This window comes from Apteryx mantelli, chromosome 1, assembly GCF_036417845.1.
Source record: "Apteryx mantelli isolate bAptMan1 chromosome 1, bAptMan1.hap1, whole genome shotgun sequence".
Lineage (NCBI taxonomy): Eukaryota > Metazoa > Chordata > Aves > Apterygiformes > Apterygidae > Apteryx > Apteryx mantelli.
This window is the reverse complement of record NC_089978.1, coordinates 212,162,124-212,176,405: the sequence shown is the minus strand read 5'-3', so window position 1 is coordinate 212,176,405 and position 14,282 is coordinate 212,162,124. Positions and strand designations below refer to the sequence as shown.

The 14,282-nt window shown below is 37.5% G+C and overlaps 1 protein-coding gene across 1 annotated transcript in view; it reads left to right on the top strand.

The window, feature by feature from the left end:
- The window catches only part of PCLO (piccolo presynaptic cytomatrix protein), a 371,210-nt gene that overhangs the window by 223,613 nt on the left and 133,315 nt on the right, over window positions 1-14,282 (top strand). The window contains exon 10 of the mRNA XM_067289979.1: window positions 442-523. Coding sequence (XP_067146080.1) covers window positions 442-523 — 82 coding nt within the window. The remainder of the gene's footprint in view (window positions 1-441; window positions 524-14,282) is intronic.

The window sequence follows — 14,282 nt, the reverse complement described above, 5'->3', positions numbered from 1 at the left end:
TTTGCTGAAACTAGAGCAATAACTCATGGCTATTCACATAATTCAACCACCATTTTTTTAGGTCACTGTAAAAAGTGTTTTATATGATTACAGAAATTATAGATAATTTCATTCTCTTCTTGTATGTCCTTGGACAAAGGATTAATATTAAGAGATGCTACAGAAGACAATGACCACCTTCCATTTATCAGGAAATAAAACTGGAACTAAAGCCATATTCAAAATGAATCTGGTTTTATGGAAGCAAATATTCATTTCCCTGCAGAAGGGTTTTGTAGTCTGACAAACGTGTCTTGAAAACTGGTGAATGTCTGAATCGTGAAGTTGTGATAATTCTCTGGATGAAATCTGTTTGTTTGCTTGTTTACTTGTTGTCTTAAATTATTATTGCAATTGAAGATGTTTTATCTTCTTGTAACACATGTATTATGTGTTCCTCAGATAAATGGGAAGCCTCTGCAGTATATTTTTCCTCATGCAAGGCTGAAACTACTGAGAGACCCAAAGGATCACACAGTTTCAGGTAAACAACAACAACCCTCTACCAGACATAATAATTAATTTGATTAGCATGAATCATGCAAAAGATTTGTAGTATTAAAAATAGTTCCTATTCCATGTGCAGGAAATTCAGTGGTCATTTTAAATCTTGCTATTTGGTTATAACAGAAAGCACCAGTGCAGAAAAAGGTCACAACATTAGTTTAAGATACACAGGCTATGTAGACATTAAAAACAGATGGAAAATTTTTTGTGTTCATTATACATATCAGCAGTCTGTTTTGCTGTTGCTTTTTGTATAACTCTATACTCTCCGTACGAGAATTTTCTATTAAATTTAACAGAGGAATTAGAAAAACTGGGTAGGCTTATGTAAATATTAATCATGTACTGAACTGAGAATTGGGTTCTTTCTGTAAAGCTTCTGGAGCTATTCTATAGAAGTCTACAGATGTGATTAATAGAATAAGATCCTATTTTTTCTGTTATATCTTCACACAGGGAAATTTATCACAAGAGTTTAGATTTAGTCTCCTTTCCTTAACTCTAGCACGAATATACATGTAAGTCTGACTCTGCTTGCAAAGGAGAGAACTGGTCTGTACTTTTGGAATTGTACTCTTTCTCGTATCTAAAAGAGACTATATTGATAAGGAATTCAAAGCTTGTTAATATGCTGTTTGTCTTCTTTCAGAGGTACACGTTGTAAGCTCGTGTTTTTTGTTGTGAAAGAGATTTTCTTTTAACTAGCTTAAAGAATTCTAATAATATATGTCAAAGTCTGCTTCTGCAAAGAAGTAATTACTGACTGCCAGCTTCGGTGTTCCCTCAAGCATTAAGTAGAAAGTGGCACAAACTCACTCGAATTGCTAAATATTGTTTTCACAGGGTTTCTGGCAGTAATATCTTGATCATTTCTACCTCCAGTATCCACCTCATATTTAGGGTGTTACATCAATTTTCTGTACATATTATGAGGTATTTTCTTGCTAGTCAGTGTAACGCCCACTGGTGATTTCAGAATGCACTAAGAGCCCTTCACCCACACACTACAATCTGAAAGAAGCAATCAGCGCCCCTGTTTTGTCATCCTTTTCTGCCCAGGGCCCATGTAGTCACTAGGAGTGCTTTGACATCCTAGTGGAGATTTTGTGCCTGCAGGGTGATGAGTAATGCTGTGATCCAAGCCGCGCTCTTCCTGAAGAACAAGGGAATTATAACCACACAGCTGTGTATAGCTCATGATTTAATGTTGCTAAAGACCCAATTCTCCTACTGTGAAGTCACTTACACTTGCTCAATGTAAAACGCCTGTTCCAAATTCTCTGCTAGCTCGTGCTGCTGGCAACCTGGCACTCATACTGTGCACCAAGGTAAATAACTCGTAAGGGATGAATGGAAAACCAAGGTGTAGATATTGACTTCCTATTTATTAATGCACTGCTTAGCATGAGGTTGCATAGGATCGAACATTCGCTAGGGTTTTATTGCCCCTGCTGAATTCCTTGCTGTTGTACTGGTGCTGCGCAATACCTAACTTCTAGTTGGTGTAAGCAAGCTCAGTTATGCCTCTACAAGCTGCAGTCAAACTTTGGTTTGCAGTCCGGATATATCCTTGGAGAGCTGAAGAGACATCTTATATATGATGTCTCTTTCCTTACAAACATGAAAAGGCTCAGATGCAGATTGAATGGAAAAGAGCCAAAGGGGGAATAGCTTGCCACTAGGGAGGAGCTGAGGCAGAAGAAATTGTATTTCTCACTCCTTCTACACCTCTGAGGTACCAAAACTCCTTGACTTCATACCTCCCTCCCTCCCTCTCTCTCAGTGTTTGAAGGATTAAAATACATAGAAACTCTCATTAAATGTGCAGTATTTTCTGCTGAGCCCTCAACTTTCTAAATGGCCTTTCCAGAAGCCACATGAATGGGTTTTATTTGCATTTATAAAAATTCAGTTTTTATTAACCAGTGTCTGCAAACGATAGCAACTGTTTATTAACCAGATAATGATTATTAACCCTAGGCAAACTTAGAAATATATTGCATGACACAAGTTACTTAAATATTGGAAAATTAAAAGCGTATACATTCTTACACCACCACAACTACATCACTACAGCAATGACACACAAGTAGGATTATTGAATATTAACCTAGATGACATGGTTCCTTGGTTGTTTTTCTTTTCTTTCTTTCTTTCTTTCCTTCCTTCCTTCCTTCTTTCTCTCTATTTCTCACCCTCCTTCTCCCTCCCTTTACCTCTCATCCTTTCTCCCTCTCTCCTTCTCCTTCACTTTCTTATCAAAAGTACCACAATGAGGTGTTGAATCATTTCATTTAACTGTTTGCCTTATACTTGTTGAACAGACACATGAGAGTATGTAGTATATATATATATATATATATATAAAAAAAGGTAATTCTCATGTGGGAAGTCAGGTCTCTCAAAGAGAATAAGCAGTCACTGTCCAGGAGGTGACAGGAGTCTCTGTTTCAAGCATCTTTGCAACAGTGTCTTCAGCTGTATCAGATGAGACTGTTGTTTTGCTGAATTCTTATAATCCAGATGGCCCATGGTCCTACATGACCACTATAGCATATGCATGATCCTTTGTTATAGATTATCTTACACTATGTACAAACAAACAAACAAACATCTCCTAACTGTCTTAACTACACACAAAAGCTGGTCCTATGTGACCATTTCTTTATATGGAAGAACAGTTTCTACTGACTATATGAAATTATCTATGTACAGTTTGGTCAATTTTACAGCAGGTGCTGCTTGGGGAAGATTGTGGGAATGCCAGATTCTCCACTCAGGGAATGAATCAGCACATCTTTAGCATACAAGTAGCATATTTTAGTTGGTCTATGCACAGCAGGAGTTACCTGGGGAAATCTCCAGAGCTGTACACTTGCAGCATTCCTGTAACAGTTAGTTGCTGCTTTGCTGTGAAGCTGCCAAGCAGCTCAGTCGATCACCTTGTCTCACATCAGTTCATCTGAGCAGAGATTGGCCAGGGAGTTCCTGGGCCAATCCAGACATTAATGATTAAGTGTGTTGGGCATGCGAACAGGCACAGTCCTGATACCCAGCTATACGACAACTGTAACTATAGGACAAACTTGAATTTCATCCTTATATCACCATTATAATTTAAATTCCGTAGAACTTGCCTCATACTCACCATCGTGGAGGTTACTGCCTGATTAGGGATCCTGAAAATGTCACATTATGAATATCAATAACAAAAATAGTCCCATTGCCTTTAAAATTCATATTCTGTGCATATGCATTCTGTTTATGTGCTTAATGAAAACTGGCTCTGAGATACAGATGCCTTGGTGCATAGTCTTGTACAATCTGCATAATCTGGCCTTTTGCACACAAAAGCATTTACCACCAATTTTAGCATGTGAATGAGGTGTTTAAGGAATGAGGAACTGGGCCAAAATTGTGATGGCAAGAGGATAGTAGCTCTGAATGAAAAATAAATGTAGACTTGCTAGCCGGCATCTCTTGAGGCTTCCTTTTTTCCTTTAGCATAATGTCATTATCTAGAACTCACAGCTCTTCTTTTCATGATATGCAGCATCACCATCCTCAGGCAATACTGATTGATATGAAGGAGTTGTCAAGGGTTTTCTCAGCAAAGATTCATTAATAATTTACTTTTTTTTCTTTTTTTTAATAGAATTGGCATTATGGTTCTGCTCAGGTGCCAAATCAATGATGGCAGAGATCAGTGAATGATAATGTAGCAATATTTAATGATGTAGAAACTCACTGTTTGCTTTCAGTGAGAATCTCTTGTTTCTTTTGGATTCTTCAGCACAACCAGCATAAGCACTGCTTTATTCTGCCAGTATTTTCTCTTCTGTTTTTTAAAATGGCATAGTTATGTTTGAAAAAGGAGGACATGGCTATTTAAGACAACAAAAACTTTGGCAATGCCTGTTGGAAATGTTGCAAAGAGAAAATGCACATTTTCCTCTTCCTGATCAGAAAGTTGTTCAGACATGCCAGAAGAAAATCCAACAAGCTAGATAAAACTTGATGTCTCTGTTGGTACATTGAGAGCATCTAAGTCGAAGGTAATTCTTGTTGCTGCCTTGCCTCCCTTGGGACTGAATCACAAGTAACTCTACCCTTTCCAAATGTAGGAAGGATATTTTGTGTATCCAGTGGGCAAAATGTCCCTGTGAGCTGCCAGACTGTGTTGTGGAACATCGTCTCCAATGCTGCTGCAAGAGAAAGAAGGAGACAGAAAAGCAATTCAGAAGGCTGTGATGTTCACAGGGTAAAGAAGAGTATTAGAGTCTGGGCTGACGACTGTGTCCCTGATCTTCACTTTAGCAGTGATGTCAGTGAAACTGCTAAGAGGATGACAGGGTAGCTGTAAGAGTGCACACCCACAGAGATGCCTCATACTCTTCACAGGGGTTATTGATTCCTATATCCAGCAGCACACCTTTGCTGCATGCCAGCTCATGGTGCACTTATTCAGGGAGAAATTAAGCGAATTAGAAGAGTTTTCTTTTGTCAAGCCCACACAGCTGTAGTCTCTAAATAAATAACCCTATGTATTTAGGATTGTTTCACCTGCATGTTCAGTTCTTACAGCAAAATACTGAAGCACAGTGAATATTCGATGACTAATCAGTGAAAGAGCACATTAAATGCAGTCACAGTCCATGTTGAATGTGAAGTAGCAGCCGTAGGTTAAGAGTGAGAAATTAACTCACCCCTTGTCCTCATATTCTTTTCTTAAAGAATTACTTATCCTGTTTCTTTGGTTTACTATTGTGAGGAGCTGAGTTAATACTTTGCACAAAAATACCCTCCTCCAACACTCACTTGTCAACAGGGGAAAGATCTAATCCCTAATAAATGACCATCATTTCTTCAAACACCCTTTCTTTATCAGAAACCTGGCACCAAAAATAATAACCAAAAAGCTGAAAGAGCTGTTATAGCCAACCAACCTCAGGGTTTCCTGTGACAAGGCAGTTAGTGAGGATGGAGATGGAAATAAAGGGATAGAAAGATAATGTGTGTCTGTGTCTTAATAGTCATCTAATAAAGAACTTAATGCCATTTAACCTTTCTAAATAAACAAGCATAGTTTTGTATTTATTAGAAACATTTTGTAGAGGTACAGGCTGTATATTTCATGTTTATGTGCCTTCTCTCTAAGTGAGCATTATTTCAAATGTACTAGTGAGTGTATTTAAAATACTTTCCATGGACTCTCAGCTCAGCCACAGCTCAGTTGCTTATGCATTTTCCAGTGTATGAACATCTCTTGCAGAAGGTGTAATAACATCTTAAAACAAATGTAGGTAATTGACAGGGCATTGTGTCTACTGGCTATAAATGTCCAATTTGCTTTCGTAGGTCTCATGCCGGAAAAGATGTAGAAGCAGATCACTGCAACACTGAGTGTTAGAACTCAGACTCAGACTTCTGAGTGTCAGAAGTCAGACTCCCAGTTTGCCCTGGAATGCCTAGGGGACATCAAGCTTGTAAGAATGAGATTCACAGAAGCCAAACAGAAATGTCTCTGTTTTGGAGATAAGTATTGAATGTAGGTCAGCACTTTCTCATGAAGAACTAGAAGAGCAGACACTCAGGGACACATATCACTGGTCAGACTACTTGTCAAGGACATCAGAAAAAGTGAGAACCACAGAAATGTCAGTTTAAGGTTGCACTACACAGATGAGACATAAATGATTTTAAAGACTCACAAAGGAAAATGAACACCTCGTACTCCCTTCTTTACATATAGACTCTGAAAAATATGCATAGGTTTAGTAATTCTACACCTATGTCCATAACTGTCCTTGTTCAGGTATCTAAATACTAGAATCAGGCAGCTTCCAAGGGCAATTAATTGGATGTTGAAATAGTTTAAATAAATCACCTTTTGGATATGCCTATTTTCCGCTATTTATTATAAAGGGAGCATGAGGTGACTAACTTAGACTGAGATTTTTATCTTGTAAAGATCTAAAATTAGGTGAGATGAAGCCCACCCTGTGTGTGATTTATGTAAGTACCTCTAGCAGCATAGTCAGGGCATCTGAGGCTTACATATGAAGAAGCTGTGGAACAGTCAAAAGATGTGTAGAGGACTGGACCACATTGCTCCTCATCACCAAGTGACAAATGCCTATTTGAGTTGGATGCACTTTCCAGAATAAGGTGCTATAGCATTTTTGAGAATGATTGCCTTCCACTTGCTATTTACCTGGTCATAATTTTGCACAGGTCTTTGTACTGGGTGTACACTCCAAGGCAATCCGGCTGCATTATGATTAAGGTTAAGATGTTCCGATTTTGCAGGTCACTGATGCAATGAAAATGTTCCTCATGGGTTGATAAGGTAGTAAAAGCTTCAGACTGTCTCTCAGCATCACTATACCACATCACCACACCAAGCTAAGCTGAGATGCGGCATTTGTCAAGTAAAATCTCTGTTCTTCATTATCTATTTCTGATTCTTTTTCAGTTTAATATTGTTGACAGGTAATATGCACTCAATACATATAATGTGGAAAAGCTATTTTTTCTTTGGTTTCCTTTGCAACAGGAGCAACTGGACTTCATTACTGAAGGATATCAGTTTAAAACCAACTTAGATGACAAATGATTGGATATAGTTACTGACCTCATTCAATAGTGACGATGTCTTTAGGGTAGGGCATGTAAAATGAACTGAAGGTGTCAACATGTGTCTTAGCGGATAGTTCCCTATTTTCAAATCCAAAGCTAGCCGCTACCCACAGATTGAATGGTTAAAAGAAATGAACTGTCAAATGGCCACATAATCGTTACAGTGGGACAGTCTGAACAGCTGCTTCATGATACCTCTTCTGAGAATAAGCAATAAGCTTCTGCCTGTGCTGTTGCTAGCTTAGAATTTTTTTCCAAGCAACAAGTAAAAAGTTAATTTAAGTTTAATAACAGAGGAACTATAATTCTTTCACTTTTTTTTCTAATTCATATGAATATTATAAGACTTTGAATGAAGATCACCAAAAAGATATTCTAGATATTGTCTTTCTCTTTGAGAAAAGAAGAAAAATTCATAGAAGGTTTTTTGTTTTTGTTTTTTTACAAAGACTTAAATGGTTACAAGTATTTCTTGTTTTGGAAGAAGCATGTTTTACAATTTCTAGTTCCACAAATTCTTCCTCATTCATGACAGAGATATCCATGCAACACTGTATTAGTTGATTCCCTTGTACAGGAGAGCCATTTTGGTGAGACATTCCTCTGATTTTCCTTCAAAAGGAATTATCCAGCCTGCAGAGGCTTTGCTGGCATTAAGTGCAGGCAACATCACGTTTCCTACAGATTCCTCAGAATACTGACCAAGAACCATGAATTTTCCCCACAGCCTACACTCTCTCCACAGGGTCTCCTGTCCCAGAGGAAGTGATAAGAGTGAAGCAGCTTCTATTTAACCATTTCCAACACATATCTGCACAAGTATCACAACTTACTCTGCTCTAAAAAAAAAATCTTATATAAATTTTTTGATTAATTACCTAAATAAAAATAATAGCTATCTGCAGTTTGGTATGTATCTGTAATACTAGGGCACTATGTAATGTCTGAAATGACAGGTCAGCACACAAATCTGTAGTTAAGTGAATTAACATGTGAAATCCTCAGGCCTTTACTCAGTATTTTCTTAACAAAATATAGATAGCTTCAAAAGCTGGAGTTCTGCTTGCAAAATAGTTAAATAAAACCTGAGTTTCAAGTTTTGGTCCAAGATGTTAAGATACTTTATAACTAATATGGAAAATCATCACATTCACTTAGGACTGCAATACTATTTGCACTGTATCAACACATCACTAATAAGCCAGATTTGTAACATACCAACTAACCTGTGATACCTCAGCAAAACATCCTTTATGTAAATCCTTTTCCTGTGTTGATGGTGTTGGTTCATACTATATGGGAAACGCCAATAAAATCAATTCAACTTTACCCCTCACTGGGAAGGACATTAGCAAAAAGCTTGAGCTAGTAGCAACTACTATGGCATTAAAAATGCCACAAAGGTTGATTTGTACAGTAAATCTATAATGATTGGCTGATACATTGGCTGACAACTTGTCTTTTATGGTAGATTCATCCTTCTAAATATCTTTAAAGTTTTGTGGATCTCGGCTGAAATTATGGTCTTGCAGTTAGCTGAAAGGGTCTCCAGACTTTAGGCATTTTCTTACATTAACTTTTGGACTGGAGTTGGGATGTTACAGTATGGATGAATGGGCAACCAGATGAGTAAAAAAACTGATTGAATAGTTGGACTTAGAGGGCAGTGGTTAGTGGGTTGTGCCATACCCAGAGGCTGGTAACAAGTGGTTTACCGTAGAGGTCTCTTCTGGGACCTACTTTGTTTAATATCTTTATCCTTGAGGAGCTTATGTAGTGCACTCTCATAAAGTATGTAGATGACACCAAAGCAGGGGACCAGTCGACGTGCTCAAGGGTAGGGCTGCCTTCAGAGGATCCAAGACAGGCTGAAGGAATGGGCCAAATTCAACAAGGACAGTCTTGTACCTGGAGAAGAAGAACCCTGTGCACCAACACAGGTTGGGGGCCGACTGCCTGGGGAGCTGCTGTGGAAAGGACCCTGAGGAGGGGCCTCAGTAGACAATCATCTGAACATCCTGTGCCCTGGCAGCAAAGAAGGCCACCAGCATTCTGGGCTTCGTTACCAGGAGCATGGCAGACCGAGGGACGTTACTATCCCCCTCTATTCAGCACTTGTTAGACCACATCTAGATACTGTGCCCAGTTTTGGGGCCCCCAGTGCAAGGAAGACATCAACAAACTGAGGCGAGTTCAGTGGAGATCCACCAACACCATTGACGCTTGAGCACTTGCCCTGTGAGGAGAGGCTGAAGGACCAGGGCTTCTTTAGCCTGGAGAAGAGACAGCTTTGAGGAGAGCTAATAGCAGCCCTCCCAAACCTATGAGAAGCTTATCAAGAAGAGGAAGCCAGGCTCTTCACAGGGGTGCATGGCAGGAGGTCAAGAGACAATGGGCATAAGTTGGAACAAGAGAGGCTGGTACTAGATATCACCTTTGCATTTAGCCAGAACTATTGAGATGTGTAAATCTGAGATATTTTGTGACTTGCTTAAAATCATTGCCATTTTAGAATGGGAAAGAGAGTGTATGTGCTTAGATATAGGCTTGCTCACTAAATAAAGCTGTTTAGGCAAGACTATGACAAGGGAGCAGAACAAATGGAGAAGAGTGAAGATTACATTTTGACTAATATAACACTGCCAAGACCAAAACTGAAGGGTCTTTGTAGTCTTTGCTGAAAAGGTTAGAGGTGCTTCAGAGTATAAGTTTACACTTAATAAGTTCACTATGTCTACATTTATCTATAAGCTTAAGAAAACAGCGTAACCAGTGACATATCTTACCCTCGACAGCATCTCCACTCTGTATAGCTAGCATGGACTACTGTCCGGTAGGTGATAGGACTGAGTGATGTCTCTGTTTCTGTCTTACCCCTGCCCTCCTCATCTATTGTTTACTAGTTTCATAGAAAGAATTTATGATAGGTACAGTCTTTGTGCTCCACAAATATCAGCACTATGACTACTGGAGAAGTAGTGTAAAATGAAGGAGAAGAGTATGTTTCTTACTTCCATCTTAGTATAATTGTGTATTGGACAAGTCTATACACATCACCCAAGACTTCTGTCTTGCCATTAGGCAAGATTTTTATCTGGTCCTTTCCCAATTTATTAAATATAAGAAGTCTTATTAAGTCAGACCTAAACTAACTATGTCTATGTTTGTTTAGCCCTTTATCCTTTCTCTGACAGAAGATACCAAAGAAAGTAAGGCCGGGGTAAGCACAGTGCAATACTCTCCCAGCTTCCAACAATCTGTTGTTCAGCCACTTTGTGAGGCAGTGATTGCTTTTTTGTATTTAATAGGGAATTACTCTTCCCCTAAAGGCTTTTAATTATGCATTATAATACAGACAACACTTGCATATGTATTTACTTATTTATTACATCATATTTACATTAACTCTATTACTGTTTCTTAAATACCAAAGCTGATAAGGACATGAGAGTTCAAAACTAACATTTTAAACAGTGGGTATCAGCTATCAGCCAATAGTGTCTATTGTACTACCAGTAAATATAGATGAAGTCTCAATGCATGCTGTTTTCGTATAGATTTAAAGCTGCAGTCCAACACAGAGGGCACTTTAGTAATCTTACTCTGATGTGACAGAGACCATCCAAAAAGGTGAGGCCTGTATCTCATTTTCAAGTAAAAATGATAAGTGCTCCAAGTTACTAATTTGTAAAGTACTTTATGATCCTTCAAGATGATAACCACTGTGCAAATCAGCATGGAACAGATGCTCAGCTGATATAAAACAATGATATGTTATTAAGTGTATCTGAATTTCAGCAGCTGAGGATTTGGCCTCATGTATATTTTATGTTTTAACTACCAATGGCCAAGAAGCGGAATAGCTGAATAGGCTTAATCATGTTTCTAGGAAACAACTTCATTTAAGCTAATTTAGTTTAGAAAGCAACAAAACAATTCTGCTGAGCACAATCTTGAAGACTTTGTACCTATCTAGGCAGCCTAGCTTTGATTTGGATCTTCATATTATGTATTACAATGAATTGCATAGCGATAATAATGCAAATAAAAATTTACCCTGGATTGGATTACACATGTTACTTTTTCCTGTCGCTTTTCAAGTGCCCCATCTAACTTGTTTTTGTTTGCATTGTCATGTTTTCTCTCAGCCTCTTCTCCAGACTTTCCAGATTGCTTTATCACAACTACGATATCTAAACAGATAGTTTGCTTTTCTTCAGAGGGCATTTAAGTCTGAACTCTGCAAAGAGAAGCGATTGTTTCTTCTGTGGCCAATAATTTTGTTCAGTATGGTCAATAAAACGTGGTGTAAAATTGTTCCCATAGATAAGGGCCTATGCACATCCTTTAATATGTCTGATCTAGATAAGGCTGGAAGAGGAATGAGGAGATAATGAATAGTAAACAAAAGCAAGAGGAAGGTATGTTCTGTCTCTGTTCCCAGCCAAAAAGAGTTGGAAAACTTCATATTGTTTGGTTTAATTGATATGTTGTCAGTGCTATAGCATGATATTTTGGCACATGGTGAAATCCTTCATACCTGATATATATACACATATATATATTTTCATTCTTTACCCTCATGTTTTTTCTAATTACTGCCATTGGACTTTGCCCTCACAAAGTCACCCTTATGGGTTTTTTTTGCTATGATTCAGGTTCACAACCATCTGTTTTGAATTTTGTTTTCCAAGTGTCGTTAAAAAGTAATGAAAACCATATTTGGACTTCTGTTGTTTTTTTTTCTTCCCTCAATGATATGTCTCTACATTGGTTCATGGACCCAAAGCAGAACACCTAATCTGCACTTTGAGGTTTAGACATATCTTCCTTTTCACATTACTCAAGGACTTGTGCCCTAGGCTGCTTCTGTATTTTGCTGTTCAAACTCATTTTGTTTCTTTTCCATTTTACTTCTGTAAGGTTTCAGTTTTAAATGCATAATATAATATCCAAAAGTGGTAAGGAGACCCTGATTTTCCAGAAATAACTAGTGATTTTCAACTACCTTTCTTAAGAGCATGCTCTTAGGCACTAGAAATCCAAATCAGCGGTTCTTTTTTATATATATTTCTCAAAAATTCAGACACCTAAAAGTCTATTAAAAATTCATGTAGCTATTGCTACAAGAGCCATATTGCTATTGATGCTTTTACTTGCAGTTTCCTATGCCAATTCACACAAACTTAGATGTGATCACTGAAAATCTGTTGCACATTCTAATTGCTTCCTCCCTTTCATTGACCATCTAATTAGACAGCGAAATAGTTTTATACTTTGAAAATTTAGCCCAGAGTTAGTACAAGAACAATGTTTGCACAGAGCTTCTGGGTCACATGCCTGCATTTTCAAACCAGTATTGAGGTTGTTGCTAATATATGGGACTTACCTACCAATAAAGCAACATCAGTCCCTGCATTCTGTGCTGGAACTCTGCTTGTTTTTATAAGACAAAATATCCCTGTAAGCTAATTTTTCACTTTTGTGTAAAAGTAGGAACCGGTGTGGCTTGAAGTACACAGTATTTCTGTGCTCTTATTTTTTTAAGCTTTATTTTATGTAATACGATACTGACATTTATTTGGTAAGGCAAGTCTGATCATTGTTTAGATGCTGAAATAGTTTCAGGAAATCTAGGCTGTTTATATTCTAATGACTGTAGTAGAGCTGCTCTACCTAGTAGTAAAAAGATGATAGGACATAACAAACTTCCCTGTGAACAGAGCAATGCTGACTGACCTTTTTTCTTCATAATGGCAAAAAAAGACCAAATCCTAATTGCAAATCTCAGGTTATGGTTAGCCTGCTCCAGCAAAATAAATTATTGTGTGTCAGCTGAGTCATGTTTCTAATCTTTCTACTGTGTTGTTACTGTAACTCAACAAAATATGAAAGGTGATATGGTTTTGCAATGGTCTGAGCTAAATCAAGCTACCCCAGAAGTTCAGAGTAAATGAGTCTAATTGAACACAAGTCACTTTTTAAAATACTTCTGCAGTGATGCTAGCCAGGTCACCAGCGACAGGATTTATTAGTGTCAAGTCGTGGGTCACTATTCATATTTCAAATATACATATATGTATATACAAATATATATATGAATGTATATCATTATAACAGTATGGGATGTCTAGAAGTTTATGAGATAACTGTTGAGGTATCATTCTGAAAGTCACAAACTAGGTGAATTGGCAGTAAATTGTCCACTGAATTTTATTAATATTTTTCTCTGATAAGTACTGATTTCTCTCAAAAGAAACTATTTTCACTTATTAGACATTTGAAACCTTTAAAGTTTGTAAGTTTGTATTTTCAGCTGTATAAAGCAGAGGCTCACAAGCTAACTGTGAGGATTTGCTATGCATGTTTGTCTGTTTATCAAATTATGAAACAAATTTAGTTGCATTTGATATATCTTGCTAGAGTTCAGCATCTTAAAGCTTCAGTTGAGATTAGATAGAAGAGTAGGATCTCAGCCTTGGGAGATCAGTAAAAGCAGTTGCAATTAATTAGCAGTCCTCTAGCTTTGAAGCATCCTAAAAAGGATTGTATCTTAAATGTGTAAAATTCACTTTGAAGAGATGTTTTCCTGAAGATATTTTCCATGGAAATCAATAGTCAGAGTTCAGAAAGGTGCCCTCTCTCATTTAAAGCACAGTGATTCACTTTTTGACAGTTAACTGGTCCTATGTCTTATAAAGAAAGAAAACAGTAGTTCATTAATCTGAAAATCTAAAATTGAAAGATAAATGTCTGGATATATCAAAACAGTCTGAGATGGAAATTTAGACTCAGAGATAAAAAAAAAAAATCAAAAACCTAGGGAAAAAGAGATCTGAGAAACAAAATGATTGATGACATTTTTAAGCTACCCACATTCAATGTGATAAATTGAGCAATATCATTGCAAACAGAAGTAGTAAGCTGAATATTTTCAATAGATACAGTATCTATAAACAAGTTTGAAATCTCATCACATGAGAAAATACAACAACATCCAGGCAATATTTCTTTGTCAGCCAGAGTAGAACACTTAAAACACCCTGGACAAAAAGTAACTTATTCATTCTGACTCTCAGGAATTGAACCTTTAATTT